At 49.8% G+C, this 17445-nt stretch overlaps 4 protein-coding genes across 6 annotated transcripts; 1 reads left to right on the top strand and 3 right to left on the bottom strand.

Moving 5' to 3' along the window:
* Positions 1-1425: 1425 nt before the first annotated feature.
* On the top strand, positions 1426-2594 carry LOC112893512 (tropinone reductase homolog At5g06060-like). The gene is made up of 2 exons (XM_025960886.1): positions 1426-1634; positions 1718-2594. The coding sequence occupies exons 1-2, from the start codon at positions 1456-1458 to the stop codon at positions 2457-2459; spliced, it is 921 nt and encodes a 306-aa protein (XP_025816671.1). The 5' UTR covers positions 1426-1455; the 3' UTR covers positions 2460-2594.
* An 891-nt stretch (positions 2595-3485) lies between these two features.
* Positions 3486-8644, bottom strand: LOC112895870. Its single transcript, XM_025963868.1, has 18 exons — positions 8182-8644; positions 7956-8100; positions 7677-7871; positions 7314-7576; positions 6923-6954; positions 6395-6693; positions 5946-6083; positions 5657-5738; positions 5496-5572; positions 5286-5401; positions 5084-5201; positions 4846-4962; positions 4680-4771; positions 4427-4493; positions 4261-4342; positions 4076-4167; positions 3810-3953; positions 3486-3735 (listed from the first exon to the last, which is right to left on the bottom strand). Exons 1-18 carry the CDS (start codon positions 8535-8537, stop codon positions 3589-3591), a joined length of 2562 nt encoding a protein of 853 aa, XP_025819653.1. The 5' UTR covers positions 8538-8644; the 3' UTR covers positions 3486-3588.
* Positions 8645-9585: 941 nt separating this feature from the next.
* Positions 9586-12890, bottom strand: LOC112892816. Its single transcript, XM_025959926.1, has 7 exons — positions 12614-12890; positions 12178-12296; positions 12036-12101; positions 11602-11799; positions 10812-10930; positions 10512-10617; positions 9586-10437 (listed from the first exon to the last, which is right to left on the bottom strand). The coding sequence occupies exons 1-7, from the start codon at positions 12888-12890 to the stop codon at positions 9871-9873; spliced, it is 1452 nt and encodes a 483-aa protein (XP_025815711.1). The 3' UTR covers positions 9586-9870.
* LOC112892817 (thiamine pyrophosphokinase 1-like) lies at positions 12812-16627 on the bottom strand. Of its 3 annotated transcripts, none has more exons than XM_025959928.1 (7): positions 16344-16627; positions 16108-16204; positions 15233-15305; positions 14115-14216; positions 13795-14044; positions 13685-13713; positions 12812-13019 (listed from the first exon to the last, which is right to left on the bottom strand). In XM_025959928.1, the coding sequence occupies exons 1-7, from the start codon at positions 16486-16488 to the stop codon at positions 12951-12953; spliced, it is 765 nt and encodes a 254-aa protein (XP_025815713.1). In that variant the 5' UTR covers positions 16489-16627; the 3' UTR covers positions 12812-12950. The 3 variants fall into 3 exon arrangements, with proteins under 3 accessions (XP_025815713.1, XP_025815714.1, XP_025815712.1); XM_025959929.1 differs by having other exon boundaries at positions 12812-13016; XM_025959927.1 differs by lacking the exon at positions 12812-13019 and having other exon boundaries at positions 13405-13713; positions 16344-16621.
* Positions 16628-17445: the final 818 nt, after the last annotated feature.

The following is a 17445-nucleotide window of genomic DNA, read 5'->3' as shown; positions in this document are numbered from 1 at the left end:
ATCGGCAAAGACAGCTCCATCTATCCAGTTAGGAAGTTATCACTGTAGGAACCAGAAAAATTGTTTGAACGTTATCTGACAGTGCGCTCCTGCATGCTAACATCTGACAGTGAAGAAACTGAAACTTGTTCGCTGTTTGTTGCCTACCAGCCTGTATTGTGATCGGTAGGCTGCATAAGGGCTTACCACGGTTGCATAGTACAGGTTTGGATGTTTGGTAGCTTGAATAGTTAGTTAGTCAGGTTCCGGTTGTGCAAATTGCAGATATGCACATTGGGAAACATAAACGAGGCTCGTTCCCGGTTGTGCAGGCTGCACAGCGCTCCGGCTGACCAAATTTTGGTTCCAACCTAGTTACAACACTGCAGTCTAAGAAGCAATGCAGCCATCCAAATAAAATCTTACGTGGACCAAGATAAAATATGCATTCAACTGAATAAATCCACAAAATACCACGGAAGGCTGGCTTTAGGCTGGTCCTGCGTAACTCCACGCCAGGGCCACAAATAGCCAAGTAACCGATCACTCGTCACTTGTCCGCTCTGCCTCCTGTATAAGCTCAATTCACTTGTCCGCTTTCGCATTCCGCAGCGTCTCCTCGCCACCACCGCTTGCTCATGGAACGTCCATCCCCTTGCATCGCGCGCAGCTTCTCCTGCAACTCTGCAAGCGAGCGGCGTCCAGCTGCAACGCCCGCCTGCGCCAAGTCATCGAATCACCGAGTGAAATGTGGAGCCGCAGGGCCTCAGCCATACGCGCGGCAACTGGACCGGAGCTCGCGGGCAAGGAGTTCCATGGCCGCCGCCGCGGCCCTCCATCTATCATCTATCTCGTCTCCTTCCTTGTTTTCGTTCGAATCGGACCAGAATTGGGTGCTTGCAGTGGCGGCGGCGTGAGCACCAGGCTTGAACAAGCGGAGAAGGAAGATGCTGCCGCCGCAGCTTCAAGATTACAAGTCCTGATCATGAATGTATTCATGTATGAAATTGCAAGGCAGCACTTGACCAGCTCGAATGCCTTGACGCCGTACGAAGCACGGAAGGAATCAAACCGTCAGGTCGCATCGTGGCCGCACTCTCTATATCCAACGGCCGCCGCCCATCGCTTCCACCCCCTGCGCTGCGCTCCGGCTGCTCTCCTGTCCTGGTCCGCCGCGCGCCTCCGCCAGCGCGTGCGAGCGAGAGCTCCCGCTGAAGCTGCGAGCTCCAGCAGGCTCGAAAGCTAGGTGTGTCTTGTTTTCCTGCTCCCACCCTGATCCAGGGAGTCCACGACAAAACAATGAGCGGAAGGGTCAATGCCTAGCAGGTAGCCATCCACACGCGTCCCGCGTGAGTGCGCTTGGATACAATACAATAATCCAGGGAGGTCAGTACAAGCCACGGAACAAGGCATCTGCGCATCCTACGGCGGAGAATCCAACGCATGCGGTGGGATTGCCTCCATCATGCGCACTTGATGACCGCTCACGAATGCGATATATACCCGCCGGGACCGCGACTGCCCTGGAGACAACGATCCATTCATCTTCTGCGGCCTCAGACCGTAGCTATGGCGGCGAGCGGCCGGAGCAGGGAGGAGCGGTGGAGCCTGGCCGGCAAGACGGCGCTCGTCACCGGAGGAAGCAAGGGGATCGGGTGAGTTCATATACTTGCGTCGTTGCGTGTTCGCCGATCGCCGGAATATAGTGATGATGACGCTTCGCCCTGCCGTCCTGCAGGCGCGCGATCGTGGAGGAGCTCGCGGGGTTCGGGGTGCGCGTCCACACCTGCGCCCGCGGCGACGCCGACCTGCAGGAGTGCCTGCGCCGGTGGGGCGCGGACGGCCGCCTCGCGCGCGTCACGGGGACCGCCTGCGACGTCGCGGCGCGCGCCGACCGGGAGCGCCTCGTGGCCGCGGCGCGGGAGGAGCTGGGCGGCCGCCTGGACATCCTCGTCAACAACGCCGGGCAGACCATGTTCCGGCCCGCCACGGAGACCACGGCGGAGGACTACGCGCGCCTCATGGCCACCAACCTCGACTCCTGCTTCCACCTCGCGCAGCTCGCGCACCCGCTCCTCGTCGCCGCGGCGTCAGGCGGCGGCGAGGCCAGCAGCGTGGTCAACGTCTCCTCCATCGCGGGGTTCGTCTCCTACCCGGCGCTGTCCGTGTACTCGGCCACCAAGGCCGCAATGAACCAGCTAACCCGGAGCCTCGCCGTTGAGTGGGCCAACGACAACGTGCGCGTCAACTGCGTCGCGCCGGGTGGCGTCCGGACCGACATCGCCAGCAGCAGCGGCCTGAAGCTGGACCCGGAGGTGGCGCGGAAGATGGGCGAGGCGGAGATGGCGCGGGCCCCCCTGCGCCGCATCGGCGAGCCGGAGGACATCGCGTCGATTGTCGCTTTCCTCTGCATGCCCGCTGCCTCCTACATCACCGGGCAGGTCATCTGCGCCGACGGTGGCCGCACCATTGCCGCCTAGTAGGCCTTTCTAGCTGTTAGCTGCGTCGCCGGCGCTTGAATTGGCTAGCATGATTAAACTCCTCGTCTCGTACTTTCATTTTCTAATAATAAATTAATTATTATGGCCGGGTTCAGTCAAACCGTTTTTCGATCTCGGAATCGGAGTCCGATCACGATCTTGGATGATTTATCTCAATCTATATATAGCAGCCGTGAAGCCGCATCCCCTACAGGCAAATTCACTGCGGCCCGAAGGTGCAAGCGATGGCTGTGGCGGCGCCCAGGCCGAACGGGCACGACATCACGGCCGAGACGACGGGGCTGGACCTGGTGGCCTTGCCGGGAGACGGCCAGCGGAGCGAACTGGTCCTGCACCTGGCGGTGACGGAGACCCACGAGTGGTTCGGGATCGGAGGCGCGAGCGGGCGGCTCCGCCGTCCCAGGCTCCTGACCAGAGACAAACGGCTGCCCCTGGCCAGCTCCGGCCCCGACTACCTGCGGAGCGCCGACGACTGCCGCCGCCTCATCGTCCGGGGGCTGATGCACGTGTTCCGCGACGAAGGGTTCCGCGGGCTGTCCGCGGCGGACTGGGACGCGGCCGTGCCCCAGGGCGTCGAGGCGCGCGTCGCGGAGAGCTCCCGCGCCCTGCCGGCCGGCCGCGCCTGCAGGTGCGAGGTTTCCATCCGCGTCGGCGTCGAGTTCGTGTACAGCGAGCCGGCGGCGCTGCTGCGGGCGTGCACCGATGCCGGTGACCTGATGAGCTCGGGGACGGCGAGCGGCGACGGCGCCGCGCCGCCGTGCTCCATCTGCTTGGAGGAGATGGCGCGGGACGCGGGGGCGACGTGCCTGCCGGGGTGCGCGCACGGCTTCCACAGCAGGTGCATCGGCAGGTGGTTCCAGAAGGCGTCGACGTGCCCGGTGTGCCGGCGCGACAAGCTTCAGTACCTGCCGCCGGGCTACATGGCCGTGCATGACATGATGCACTCTGACCCTGAGGGCTCATGCTAGCTTCTCAGCTTGCAGGGTGGCATCAGCACTAACCAGCTAGTGTCAAATTCAGGACCTGCGAGCTGCAATTCATATCTGATTCGCAAAATTCTGAACAAATGGAAGCACAATGTCTGTACAGTAAAACTGTTTGATCCTCGCTAGAGCTTCCAGTAGAGGCCAGCGCGGTGGAGGACGCCGGAGACGAGAGCCCAGAAGAGGATCTGCGCGAAGAGGACGTAGAGGAGGATGCCGACCCTGGTGGAGTGCCACACCTTCACGAACACGTGCTTCCTCACCCAGTAAACCTGCAGGCGTGTGTTGCTCTCATCAACCGAGCTGAAGAAACAGAAGCGAAGGCTCGTCGCAATCTTAGCTTTACCAGCGTGTTGTTGGTGCCCTCGTAGTACCACCCGTTGAGGAACCCCTCGAAGATGCCCTCCGCGGCCATCACATACACCAGCATCGCGTTCATGCCGATCCATTGCAGGGGTGCGAAGGCGTAGCGCAGGTTCAGGATGTCGACCTGCAAAGAGCATTTTTCAGGACTCGAGAATGCTATTCACGGGATGATTTGAATGATTTGTTTGTTTTTCTGAACAATTTTCAGATCCCAAATGCAACACATTGTGCGCATGAGACTTTTACCAGGAAGTAGAGTAAGGAGAACACGATTCCAGCAGCGCCGGCGGTGACGCAGATGTAACTGAATGTGTAGAGCTGCTTGTTAAGCTGAATTGCTGCAACAAATTGTGTAGAGCTGCTTGTCAAGCAAGATTAAGATGTAACTCATAGGAAGACGAAATCATACGAGTTATTTGTATGCTTTTTACCATGTGAAAAATGTAGAATGATCCCAAGAACAAGAAGAGCTATGCCCATTGTAACCCACTGCCTCAGCCTGTCTGTATGACTCTGAAGTTTTAGAAATAAGATAAGAACACATGTCAGTGTGTTGCAATCTGGCTTTGTGACACCACAAATGAGGGATAATATCACCTTCATATGGACAAGCACATGCCCATAGTGCACGCCGATGATCGTACTCAGCACCGCAGAAAATGAGCTGCAAAATTGACGAAACAAATATGTTAACCTGAATCAGTAGATGAGAATTCCCATTCAGCAGGCCAATACAGGCAGGTTTATTTTTCAAATTCAGTTACTACTTAATATAGTCATTTTAAGAAGTTTCACTTTGAACATGCTACAACAACAGATGTAGCCTAAAATCTGACATAGTGGCAGGTACCTTAGTATCCCTTCAGGTTCGAATGGCGCAGCACACCATGCCGGGGCGTCGTTCTTAAAAGGTCCCTCATGTGGGGAATTATCAGTACAGGCCTGCATGGACCAAGACAGCAGTTGATAGACACTGAAAATAACATTAGTAAAGCGTTTTGGCAGAGAACACAAACCCAGTGCCTTCTCCATGCTGGTTTCTGGTACATGTGATTGATGCCAAGGATTTTGCGGTCAATGTAACCCACAGAATTGCAAGGGGGATTTAATTTCCCCCTTGTACCACACGTCACCTAAATATTAGCGAACATTGCAGATGAGTTGTAGATTTCACAAAAAAAATATTGGCAATTAGCTAATGTTCAAAGCACAAGAAATACATTCCACCATCAAAAGTATGTAGAAATCCCATACCGTTAAAACTTTGCCATAGTCTGGGCTGTCAGCATTTTGCACTCTGAATTCCCAGTCAGGAACATAAATCCCATAAATAAGGGACAGGTAGATCACTAGAATGCAGCATGCAACAATCCTTGTAAATGCACAGAGCACTCAATTAGCATGTAGAAATAAAACCTTCAGTGTCAGAACTAAAAAGAAATCAAACCTTGCATACCATTGGGAAAAGTACATTCTGAAGATAGAGAAGCCCGAACTTGACCGATCCTGAATCTTTGCATCTTTTGTAACAATCTCTAGAACTGCAACTACCAAGTATGCAAGAGCAATCCTCTGGAAGAGCAAGAACCGGATTACTCTCGATTCGTACACAGCCTCCTTCTAATTCAGACTTTCAGAGATTAGGAAATTTTACTGGGTTTCATACCTGGAGAATACCACCCCATCTTACGTGCTTTATGTCAACTCCATATGTCAGTTTATCCGGAGCATGAGAGTAACCGCCTGAATATATTCATGGATTGCTAATCAGCTTTGTTGCTAGAGCCTATAGACTTGGCAATTCTGAAGGGCATATACAGAAATAACCTTGCAACAGGATCCCCCAAAAGAGCAGCTTCAGTGTCCTGATAACTACTCTCCTCACAGCTCGACCACGGTCAGGAATTCTCTGCATGTTTGTGGCAATAAAAGGTTATGCCAACGAATACTGTCTGAAACAGCATTAGGGAGGAGCAAATTTTATATGCGTCTCTTGATCAGTGTTGAATTCAAACTTGACTGATGGCGTCGTGGCGTCTAAGCAAAGCGTGGAAAGGGACATCGCTTGATGGAGACAGGGCATGTACAGTAATAACGTGAGACAAGAAGAACGGACCTTGAGGGAGAGGGGAATGGCCATGCCGACGATGAAGAGGAAGAAGGGCATGACGAAGTCGGCGAGGTTGCAGCCGTTCCATGGCGCGTGCCCGATGACCGGCCACTCGCCACCGGCGCCGTCCACCAGTATCATCAGCTGCACACAGACGAACGCACATGCTGACATGACATGCAGAAACACTGAACACTGCCAACTCGTCACTCTCTACTTCTCTAGTCTGTAAAAGTACAGTCATGACTGATTCTATTCCTACATCCAAGCCATCCATGCCACAGATTTCCAATACGAATTCTCGATTGTCAGTTAGAGACCACAACCAGGGGGGAAAGAATCGAACATTTTGGACACCACCGCTCAAATTCTGACTTGCAGTTGTCAGTAAGTTCAGAAAACTTGGCCACCATCAGATAGCCCGAAAGAGGGGTCGAGGGAAAGCAGTCACTTACAGCGACGGTGAGGCCGCGGAACACGTCGAGGGAAGCAACCCGCTTGCTCCGGCGAGGCGCCTTCTCGTCGCCGTCGGCTTCATCCACCATAGAACGCTGCCGGCGGCCAGGATCCTCCTCGGCGACATCGCCGTGCAGCTGCTCAACCTTCTGGCCTCCGTCCATGGATCCCCGCGTCCAACAGGGCCTGGCAGCGGCCCCCGTGCAAGTAGTAGAAGTGGCCGAAAGCTCCGTGACGCAGACGGGGGCCCGGATATGTTGGATAAGAGGAGGAGGATCCCGATTCCTTGAAGCAATCGCTCACTCGCTCATCAGCTGCTGAGCGTGTTCGCAGCGAGTGGCGCCGAGGCACCAGCCAAAGCCAAACACATCCCTCTCATCACACGGCGAAATTATTGAACCACTGGGCAGTGGCACACGCTGACATGGTGGGGGCATACACGTGCCTCGGATGAGATAGTTTTCTTCCGACCACGACGATCTCGGCGGAGGACGACGATTATGGCGTCGTTTTCCGATGGATGCGACAGGCTTGCTGGATGAGCCCAGTGAAGTGAACACTGCAGGTTTTAGGAGAATTATTATGTTGTTGTTTATTTCTGAACCTGAATGTTTTGCACCTGTTCAGCTCATTTGCTACTCTCCACAATATAGTAGGTGTGCCTGTGACAACTTCTGTATCAATCGTCCTGTTCAAACTTGAAACTTTTCTGAACATAACTACATAAGCCATATGAACTCAACTGATATGTTATTACTTGCAGCAACACCAAAGGGGATAAACAGAACAAATCATGCGAGATAGCATGTATAAACAAATGAAACATTAAGCAACGGGAAAAAAAACTAGTAGTAAACGCATTGGGTTCTGAACTGAACCAGCCGAGCCCAAACTAGCAACGCAGCGCACGCGTGTGGCTACTGCGGGGCGGCGATCTTGGCGACGGCCTGCGCGGAGATGGGCGGCAGGCTGAGCGAGCAGAGGCTCTCCCAGGAGGCGGCCACGGAGGGTGCGTCCTCCTCCTCCTTCCCCTTCGCTGCGGCCTCCTTGGCGAAGGCGCCGTGCATCGACCCCACCACGCTGCGGGCGGCCTCCCTGGCCTCCGGCAGCCGGTCGTTCAGCAGCTCCGCCGCCACCTGGAGGAGCGCCGACATCCCGAACTCCTTCATCGCCTCGATATCCTGCGCGAGCCGCAAAGGAAAAATTTGGATCTTTCTGGAATCGTGTTGTTCACATCGCATTGCTCAGACAGGCAAATTACTAGTTGAATTTTTGGCGTACCATCCTGGCGGCGCAGTGGGAGATGGCGACGGCGGCCTTGGCCCTGACCCTGAGGTTGCCGTGGTGGACGTACGCCTTGAGCTTCTTCAGCAGGGGCAGCGGAGGCATCGACGCCGCCATCGCGCGCATCGCCTTCTCGGCCTCCTCGCACACGAACCGCTTGTCCTGGGACGCCTTCAGCAGGAGCTGGAGCAGCTGCAGGCAGAGATGAATTCAGCTGCTGAGCACCTGCAAACAGAGCCCAAGGTTCTGTTCCCTGTAGGGGGTGCGAGAGGATACCAGCTTGTCGAAGGCGTCGTCGGAGACGGAGGAGAGGAGGTTGCCGAAGGAGTTGAAGATGTCGGTGCAGGCCATGATGGATGTCTTGAGCACCGCGCTGCGCGGGTTCTTCATCGTCTTCACGATCGCCAGCATCACCTTCCCCCTGCCAGATTAGCACCCACGGATCAAGTCAGGGTCTTGTCAAAAAAAATTCCCAAATCAATCGAGAAATGCTACGACTTACAGGATCGGGTTCAGGAGCGCGGAGTGGTGGATCGCGAGGCGGCGCGCGTCGTTGAGCGCCTCGCACGCCCGGATCCAGTCCTTGGAGTCCAGCTCCGCGACCAGCCCCGCGGCCTTGGCCTTTGGGTGCGCCGCCGCCTCCAGCTCCTCCGACGGGATGTACTCCACGGCCTGCTCGCCCGCCGCGGCCGTGGCCCTGGGCGCCGAGTTCTCGTCGTTCTTCTTCTTCTTCTTGCCGCTCCCGGGGGAGGCGTCCTTGACGGCGGCGGCCGCGGCGGGGGCGGCCACCTTAGCGACCTTCTTGGGCCGCTCCTCGACGGCGGCGGGCATCGTGTTGTCGAGCGCGCGGAGGGCCATGGGTTGCTGTCGCCGGTTAAGCTCGCCGGATGCGGCTGCTATTCTTGGAATGGTGCTCGAGGATGGAGATGGAGATGGGGCGGCGGCGGCGAGTTGTGCTGGTGGAGAGTGAGTGGCGGCGGAATGGAAAGGTCGAAGAGGCGGATTGGAAATTTTAAATGCGGAGGGTGGGGGAGGGGAATGGAATGGACGGCCGAGTCCAACGGCTATAAAATGTTCAAAGTCGCGGATGAACGTTGGGAGCCTTGTGATGCTGCTTTTCTTTAACGTTGGCAAAAAGTTTTGTAAACGATTTTTCGTTTCAAAACCGAAGCAAAATCACAAGATGAGTTATGGCCAGTCTTTGATTTATTTTTATTTTTTTGAAACGAAGCAGTCTTTGATCTATCTGTTCAGTAATTTTGAACTCATGCCTAGCGTGGAAGAGAAAAAATCGGAGTGAGTGGATATGTGGCGTAACTGAACTCCTGAAAAAGTGAACGACATGAACAGCTGCTTGCAGGAATCATGGATGGTCACGAGATAACTGGGGGAAACTGCTTCCCGGAAACCTGCGGTAAAAAGTACTAGCCGAGAGAACCCTGGCATTTGCTAGTGGAGTTTCCAACCGCTTGGCCCACAAGACCGTTCAGAGCAGAAAAAGTAATCTCGGAGATGGCCCTGTTCGTTTCCTACCCTCTAAATTTTAGACCCATCACAACAAAGAGAATCTTATCATTTAGAAATATTAAATAAAGTCTAATTACAAAACTTTTTGCACAGATGGGTGCTAATTCGCGAGACAAATTTAATGGGCCTAATTAATCCATAATTTGCCACAGTGATGCTACAGTAATCATCCGCTAATCATGAACTAATATACCTCATTAGATCCGTCTCGTGAATTAGCCCTAGGGTTCTGCAATTAGTTTTGTAATTAGACTTTATTTAATACTTCTAAATGATAAGATTCTCTTTGATTTGATGTGATCTCTCTAAACTTTAGACCCCAGGAAACGAACACAACCAAAGTTCAAAATTTTGGCAACAACCACATGGTGCGTTTGAGTTTCCGGTAAATGATCAGAAATGTAATATTGAAACTTGAGATTCCATAGCTGTGCATTTGAACCATTTTCATCGAGTAGATGGAAGATGGCATTCACATTACATAAAAAAGTATAGTCTGCCCAAAACCCAAATAACACCTACAACCTCTGTAAGACATTGTATTGTATGGAGCCGACAGTCATCACCCAAGCCCCAACTTTCAGAATTCTATGAAGGAGAGAAAATGGAATCTGTCAAAATTGTCTGAGATTTATGTACAAAGGGAGGGGGAGTGCGGTCTGAGTCAGGCAGTGCTCCATCTTGGCACAGCATTGCAAGCCTGAGACCGCCACCAGCTGTTCAGTGTAGCTGGTTCTTGGAGTTCCCTGTAACATTCCTCTAAGAATTTCCCATTCTTGATCAGGCCACGCGCAGCAAACCCCATGAGCTCAGAAGGATCCACGTGACGCTGGAACCAGTGTGGAACATTGAATGAGATCGCTGCACTTGGGGCTGGAGAAAGGCTCTGTTCCACTTCCAGGGGTGGTTCGGGCTCAGCTTCCTTTGATTGCTTCTGGACAAATGAAGGTTCTGATGGTAACATGGAACTCCCTATGCCAAATCCTTCCCAATCAACCTGCTGCCACAGCCTGAATCCATCATCGCTCACATTTTGTATGTGATGATTTTGGAGCTCAGATTGCTGCTCTGATGCAAGTCTGTCAACTTCAACCTTCAGTTCCTGCAACCGCTGCCCAATTCTTTGTGTTGCTTTATCATACAAGATACCTCTAGAGAGATGTTGAGTGTCATCGCTGTTGTCAATAATCAGGTCATCGAAGTTGATTGGGTCACCCACAATCACAATCACCTAGAAAATCAAATAAATAATGTAGAGTTCCATAAATATTGTTTGATAGCATCCAATAATATAGGGGCACTCACCTGTTTCCCTGCTCTTGGGATACGTTTTCCAACAGGCATTATATCCTGCATCCCAGTATGGACAAAGGGTATTACAACTGGAAGGCTGTCAGCATCCATAACCAATCTGGCAAAACAAGAGGAAATTAAATTAAGTAAAAACTCAACATCGATAAAGAAGTAAGAACCTTATTGCAAAAAATGTATATGCATAAGCAGGAATGCAGGATGCAGGTTTTGCTACGAAAACAGAAGCAAATCAACGGTGGTCAAGTATCCTTTAAAAAAAAGGACAGTATTGAAAGGAACAAATTTTCTAACCTTCCAACACCTCTCTTTGAGGGAGCAATAGTTTTCCCTCCATCCCTTGAACGACTTCCTTCTGGAAATATATGAACCCATCCACCACTGTTCAGCTTTGAAAGAGCCATATCCATTCCCTGAACAAAGGAAAAAAAAGAGAGGCCATGAGCGAAGAGCAAGCCCAGAGATGCATCTGACTCAATACATCCAAACACACTCAACCATACCTCCATGATCTTGGATCAGAAAGAGATGACTTATGATGGTAATGCATGAAGCCATTAACATTATATAAGATAAGAGGGCAAAAAGAAGTGCATTACCAACCCATTCAGGGAAATGTACCAGCACATAACTTAGGGTTCAGCGTAGTACTTCATTATGGAAAGCTAACTACCAGAAACTTTTATTCCCCTCATCTTATAATTCCTACTATTCAATCAAGGAACTCCCTAGTCCCTATAATAATCTGCAAATCCACATCTGCTAATTGTTCTTTAATATCTCCCGTACCTGTCGCAATCTCCCAATTCTGAAATGCTGCAAAGACTGGGGTTTAATTTCATTATGTACTCCCACCATCATTTTCCAGAAGTATAGCACGTTACTAGAAGCAATGACATTACAAATTGCAAAATCATCGACAGGAACCATGAGTTGAAGTAAAGTGATACACTCCCAAGATAACACCACATACTAAATTAAATACAAATGCTTTCACAGTATAAACCACATGGATAATTGGTTCATCAATATTTAAAAGACTTTAGACCATGCAATGAATACTTGAAAACCACAAGATGGATACCTTTTGGTAGATACCATCACCGCGAGAAACAGGTAACACCTTAACAGACCTGAAGAATGTAGACAGAACTGGATTTGTAAAGCAACGATCAGTCGCACATAGTGTCCATCTCAGCTTTTGCGCTTCCAACATAACAGATGGTGGGAGAAGGGAGGCAATTACAAATGGGTCATCCATTGCTGCCACATGATTGCTGACCTGTAAATGAAAATTACAAATAAGATAGAAGAACACACAAATAGAAGAATGCATAGTTGAGAAATATACAGTGAAGAAGATGTCAGGAAGATCTCAAATGGAGAGTTATTGCATAATCTGGTACCAAAAGTCATCTTAAAGAGAACATATGCTACAATCTAAGAGCATTCAGATTTTCTGAGTATTAGCTACATCCCAGCTATACACAACAGACATATTGCAATTAAGCTCCATACCGTTAGAAGCGGTTTGCCTTTAGGTCTCTCTTGTAATGCCTGATGAAGCTTCTCTGCACCATAAATCTGCACACCCTCATAAATTAGACAAATGAGAAAACTAGACTAAAGTACTCAAGTGTTCTATTGTCAACTAGGATACCTGGACGGAATTAAGGCCATGCATAAAAACATAGCAGGCATTGCCAATAAGAGGAACAGCCAATGCTTGGAATGAACGGAAAATAACAGAGTCTTCAATACCATCAACCTCTTTGCCCACTGATAAACAAAAAATAATTCATCAGTAGGATCTCTTTTTATTTTTGTCATATGAGAAATAAACTTGAAACTATTAAAAAACAAGGCTTCCCTTAGTTGCAGCTCCAAATTTCCAATAGCCAAAAACGATACTTAAATATTGCCAAAAATGATTCCAAATATTGTTCGAAGCTGTAAACATTTACACGCACCGACCACAACAATACTGAAGTGAATACACTAGCTTCAAAATCAACGAACCAATAGCTAAATATCAACTCACAGGCATCACTGTGACGCGTTTGAACCAAAATGGAGCAAAAGTCGCCGCTATATACCTTTCTTCCTGTAGAATCTCAAAGCACTGGACGAGGGCTTCGCCGCCGCCCCAATAGTCGTCTCCGTCGAGGTGGAGCTCTGATCCGCGGCCCGGTCTCTCTGCAGCAGGGTCCGAACGCGATCCGACCAGCGCCGGACCGCCTCGGTGGCGACGCGGCCGTCAGGCCGGCGCCACAGCCACCGGCGATCCACGGGCGCCACGCGGAACCTGTTGCGGATCTGTGTCCCCACCACCCGGGCCCGCTCCGCCCACGGGGCCCCGCCGCCGGCCGCCATTAGGGGCTAGGGCTAGGGTTAGGGTTTGCGTTCGGACCGAACAGTGGATGCTGCCTGGGTTTAGCAGCTAGCCTTCCAGAGGCGTCGAGAAGAGATTATTTTAGAGTTCCAAGCTTTTTGCGATTGCTGCTGCATCAAATCAAACACGGAAAATTACTCGCGGTCCTGTGGAGGAAGAAAGCGAGGGAGCGGAAGGTGGCGGGACCCAGGTGCAGAGGAAGAGAGTCCCCGGGCAGGCGGGAAATATCAGGTGTGGGCCCAGTCCGATGGACCAGTTGGGCCCAGTGACAGTGAAAGGATGATGGCAAGCCCGAGCGGTGATTGGATAAGGACACTTTACAGGTCAGAAAGGCGTCGCGACGGGTCCCACGTGCTGAGATGCTGGCTCTAATATGAATGCATCCAAGACTTCCAAGAAAATCATCTTAAAATGCAAAGATGTTTGCAATCATGAACGTAAAAAAAAAAATGGTGATCAGATGCCCCAACAGTTGAGTTGAATAGATTAGGGGCATTCAGTAGAGAAGGGGACTTCATAAAGTGGAACCCTCAATTATGAACAGGAACATCACACATATGGACACCTATCCAGCTGCAAAATGCAGTGGAAGACATCACACCACGTTACAGAATATGAACTCAATCCATGTAACACTGAGGCGACAAAATTTGGGCATGGAACCATGCTAAATTATGGCTACTTCAGCTTAATTCCGAAGTGATATCGTCCAAATCAGATCAGAATCTGAAGTCACAGTTATTTTATCGTCATCCACGATGTTAGATGTGCTTACCAGTCCACCATAGCTCATACTAGTGTTATCTGAAAGGAAAATGGAGCATAACTATTAGATGCTAGCATACAACCATACAAGAAAGAGGATATAAGGTGTGATGCTTTTACCCAAATTCCACCTAAGCCCAGTTGTTGTGGTGCTAGTCGACGGTCCGCCAATTGGAATCAAACCACAGTGAGGACCTTCGACTGATTTCTCAATATGGATCTCATGAGTATGCGTTTTGGGAAGCAGAAAGATTGAACAGTCATCTGACAGGAGGACGATCTTGGTGTCTGAGAAGCGGTATAATACATTGATGTTCCCCATCTCATGATCGAACCTTCCTCCAAGTGCACCAAGAACAAGAATACACAGCTGCAATCACAGAAAACCTGTTAAGCTGACGTTGCATAGCTGGACACTAATGATCAATTTAGTTGAGTACGTTAGACTTGTCTGGGACAGGGAGCTCTCTTGTGACAAATGATACACATTTGTGTAAGTCCGTTGTGTCCTGATCATGTGATTTATCAACTATGTTTGTGCCCTGCAAGCAAACAAAAAAAATATATCAGTTGCTAAGTCTGGAAAAATTCCTGTCGTAGTCAACTAAAGAGCTTGAAGTGTCAAGGCTGTAGGAATCAGGAGGCTGCAATTTAAGTAAGGTAACACTGGAAATGGTACAGCAGAGACAGGACCAGAAAATAAGTACTTCCTCAATTCACCAATGGCCTCTATGAATTTTCTCAGAAAGTTAATCAGAAACAAGATACAGGAGATATCGAAGTGCCTAATTTCTTTACCCCATGAGCTACCTGAGGATATTCCAAAACTCGTCCAGAAGGAAAATTGAGGTGCAGAACTCAAGGTAACAAAGAAAGCACTATTACATTTGCACTTCTTACATGCTCTTTTCTCTTGAAACAAAATCCCTGGACAAGAATCTAGAATAAAACAAGGTATTGCATGCTCCTGACTAGGAAGTTTGGACAGTCCATATGCCAAGCAGTTCCACATAATTTTAGCATTTTGCTTTCACTTCACATATTAGTATACTACTGTAATTAAAAAATATCTCTATCTGATTACAAATGCAAGTCTTTAGGGCATTAACATGGTTCCAAATGTGACACTTTGACTATTGATTTCTATGAACATTTGTAATAATCTGAAATTAAAAAAACAACTATATGTTGTAAAGGTATTCTCATGAATTTAATAATCTCAAATTTATGTTCTCAATCTATATAATTGTTGATATATTGATGATCGAAATTGGGAAATCTGACCAATATAGATCTCAAAACAACTTGCATTTGGAATCTGAGGGAGCAGAATTGTCTGATGTACAGTTTGAGCTTGCCAACAAAAACCAGACAAAGGAGAATTTCAAACATATTTCATGTGGAGCCAGGGGCAAAAATGTTGATATGTTTATACATGTGCACTGGAAACTGTCCTTGGGCCTTGGCAGTTGTTGAATGCAGCACAACTATATTTGGCTACCAAGCCTTAGCATGTCATTTTCAGCCAGAAATGCTAAATATAAATTGAAGTAGTTACCAAATTGGAATAATATTCCTTCACTTCTGGTCTTATTGAGTCCATATCCCCTTTTATTACATCTGGCTTGTACCTGCAGGAAGATAAGATTACATTAAATGAAAGTCGTCCTGAATCCTTCCCAACTACAAACAAATCAAACTGTCTTAAATCTCTTCCAACTAGACTACAGGTATGACAAACCAACCAGCCATGCTCATTTGCCTGATGGAATATTCCCACCACACACAATATCCTCAGCTGATTAATCATGATTGAAATAACAATTTTCGAATCTGAGAGGAAATACATACAAGTTCCTCAAACTTATGGCAACCTACCAAAGCCCAAAGAGTGCCCATAAACACTCCGACACACTTAGACATAGGTAGCAGGAGAAAACAAGCATACTTCAACATCATTAGAGATATACTAGAACTGAAAGAGCAATTCGTTAGCTAATGAAGTTACTTGTCTTGTATCAAAGGAAAGGGAACCAAACCAAACATCCGCCACCAGCCGAGCGTTCCATGGCAACATATAGCAACTACAGCATAGTGGCCAGGGGGGTCTTCAGTCAATTTTATCAAAAGTGAAAACGATACCAGCTATAACATGTATTCCAAAAGGTGACATTGCAGATGCACACGCAATAAACATATTTGGGAATCAACGCAACTAGAGACCGGATTCGGCAAGGCACTCCTTGGCGCCATGCGAACAGCTACGTCGCTCTTGCGGCGCATCCGCACACAAGCAGACAACTAGAGCAGAGCTCGTGGTTGTCTGTCTCTGGTTCATTACATCGAGCACATGACGAGCATTTAGTCAAACACACGCTTACAGCGTACGGGATGAGCAAACGGAAGAGGAGGCAAAGTTGAGGTTCGCATCACCTGGCGCGGACATCAGCGGGGTCCTCGCCCGGCAGCAGCTCCGGCATGCCGTCGAAGACGCGGTTGGCGCCCCCGTCCGCGCACACGCGCAGACGCGCTGCCTCGAGCAAAACAGCAGCACACGAGTCAGGCACGGCGAGAAGCCATCAGGCGAACCGGAAGCATGCTAGCAATGGCAAAAGCGAGGCATGGAAGCAGGCACGGAGGGAGAGGAGAGGAGAGGAGAGGGGCGTCACCGCGGGCCCAGAGGAGCGGCGCGAAGCGGGGGAGGCGCTGGTTGAGGACGACGAGCGCGTAGGTCGTGGCGGCGTCGTTGGGCGGGGGAGTAGTCGAGGCGGGGAGGAGGAAGGCGGAAGAGTGGGTCATCGCCGGCAGCGGCATGGCGGTGGGCGGAGAGGCGGGGGCAGTGGTGGTCGGTGTGGAGGAGGGCGGGGGGACAGATGGGAAAAGAGTTGCGACGGCGAGGTGGGCTTCCAAAGTTCCCAGTTCCGTTCTGATTTGAGGGGCAGGGCACCAGGGCCCAGGCAGGCAGGCACAAAGTTCTTCGAGAACGACTCTGCTGGCTGGTGGATGGAGTCCGAACGTGGAACGAGAGGTCAGCGTCGCCTTTTTCCTTGCCCCGTCGCGCTCGCTGCCTTGGTGGGGCCATCCCATCTAAGCTGGCAGCCTCGTCGGCTTTTGTTGACGGCTAATTGATTGGAGCCGGAAACCGAACATTTTAACCGAGCTGCCTCTTATGGTATCTAACCGCAATTAATTATGATTGCCGCAGCAATTAATTAAGGGCATCAAGCTATTTTACTTTCGCACTAATCTGTCTAAAAAACTTTGGAATTGTATTTCATATGGGGTACCCGTCCCATATAATAAAATAAGCACAATGCAAGACAGAAGTCATGTAAGCTCGTACTATCCAAATATTATGAATAAGCACAGGTAATGGTATTCTGCAAATCTTTTTTTTTTCGAAGAGAAGCTAGAGTTCTAGCTCTTCATCCCTATACCACACGACCACTTGACTTTTATTGAGAAAAAAGATCATAATGAAACTTAAAAATGTATGAAATAGTTAAGTATAGGTTACTCTAGTTAATTATGGATTAATATTTTAAATTTACATGGTGAAAATCGTGGGTCATATCTCGGCTCGTTAGCTCGCTCGACTCAGCGCATTAATGGTTCGGATCGGCTCGGCTCGTTGGAAAATATCGTCAAACCAAGTTAAGATTTTAGCTCGGTACTTTAACAAAACGAGCCGAGGCCCTCATCTTAAACTCTTAAACTTGACATACTAGGTGGTAGCAAAACTTCATCCTGCATATCTGCGATCGCGGAGGC

Source organism: Panicum hallii, chromosome 5 (genome assembly GCF_002211085.1).
Source record: "Panicum hallii strain FIL2 chromosome 5, PHallii_v3.1, whole genome shotgun sequence".
NCBI classification, from domain to species: Eukaryota; Viridiplantae; Streptophyta; class Magnoliopsida; order Poales; family Poaceae; genus Panicum; species Panicum hallii.
The sequence above is the reverse complement of the archived record's forward strand: the minus strand, read 5'-3'. Positions and strand labels throughout refer to the sequence as shown.

Bases quoted from the DNA above. Each gene is read 5' to 3' on its own strand.
- LOC112893512 (XM_025960886.1), top strand. From the start codon at position 1,456: ATGACCGCTCACGAATGCGATATATACCCGCCGGGACCGCGACTGCCC. The intron at 1,635-1,717 runs GTGAGTTCATAT...GCCGTCCTGCAG, and splicing joins GGAGGAAGCAAGGGGATCGG to GCGCGCGATCGTGGAGGAGC.
- LOC112895870 (XM_025963868.1), bottom strand. From the start codon at position 8,537: ATGGCCCTCCGCGCGCTCGACAACACGATGCCCGCCGCCGTCGAGGAG. The intron at 7,577-7,676 runs GTACGCCAAAAA...CGGCTCGCGCAG, and splicing joins CCCACTGCGCCGCCAGGATG to GATATCGAGGCGATGAAGGA. The intron at 4,343-4,426 runs GTGATATTATCC...CTAAAACTTCAG, and splicing joins ATGTGCTTGTCCATATGAAG to AGTCATACAGACAGGCTGAG.
- LOC112892816 (XM_025959926.1), bottom strand. From the start codon at position 12,890: ATGGCGGCCGGCGGCGGGGCCCCGTGGGCGGAGCGGGCCCGGGTGGTG. The intron at 10,931-11,601 runs GTATCCATCTTG...TCCTTTGTTCAG, and splicing joins GTGATGGTATCTACCAAAAG to GGAATGGATATGGCTCTTTC. The intron at 10,618-10,811 runs GTTAGAAAATTT...TTGTTTTGCCAG, and splicing joins TCAAAGAGAGGTGTTGGAAG to ATTGGTTATGGATGCTGACA.
- LOC112892817 (XM_025959927.1), bottom strand. From the start codon at position 16,488: ATGCCGCTGCCGGCGATGACCCACTCTTCCGCCTTCCTCCTCCCCGCC. The intron at 15,306-16,107 runs GTGATGCGAACC...ATCTTCCTGCAG, and splicing joins CCCGCTGATGTCCGCGCCAG to GTACAAGCCAGATGTAATAA. The intron at 14,217-15,232 runs GTAACTACTTCA...GTTTGCTTGCAG, and splicing joins AGGAATATTATTCCAATTTG to GGCACAAACATAGTTGATAA.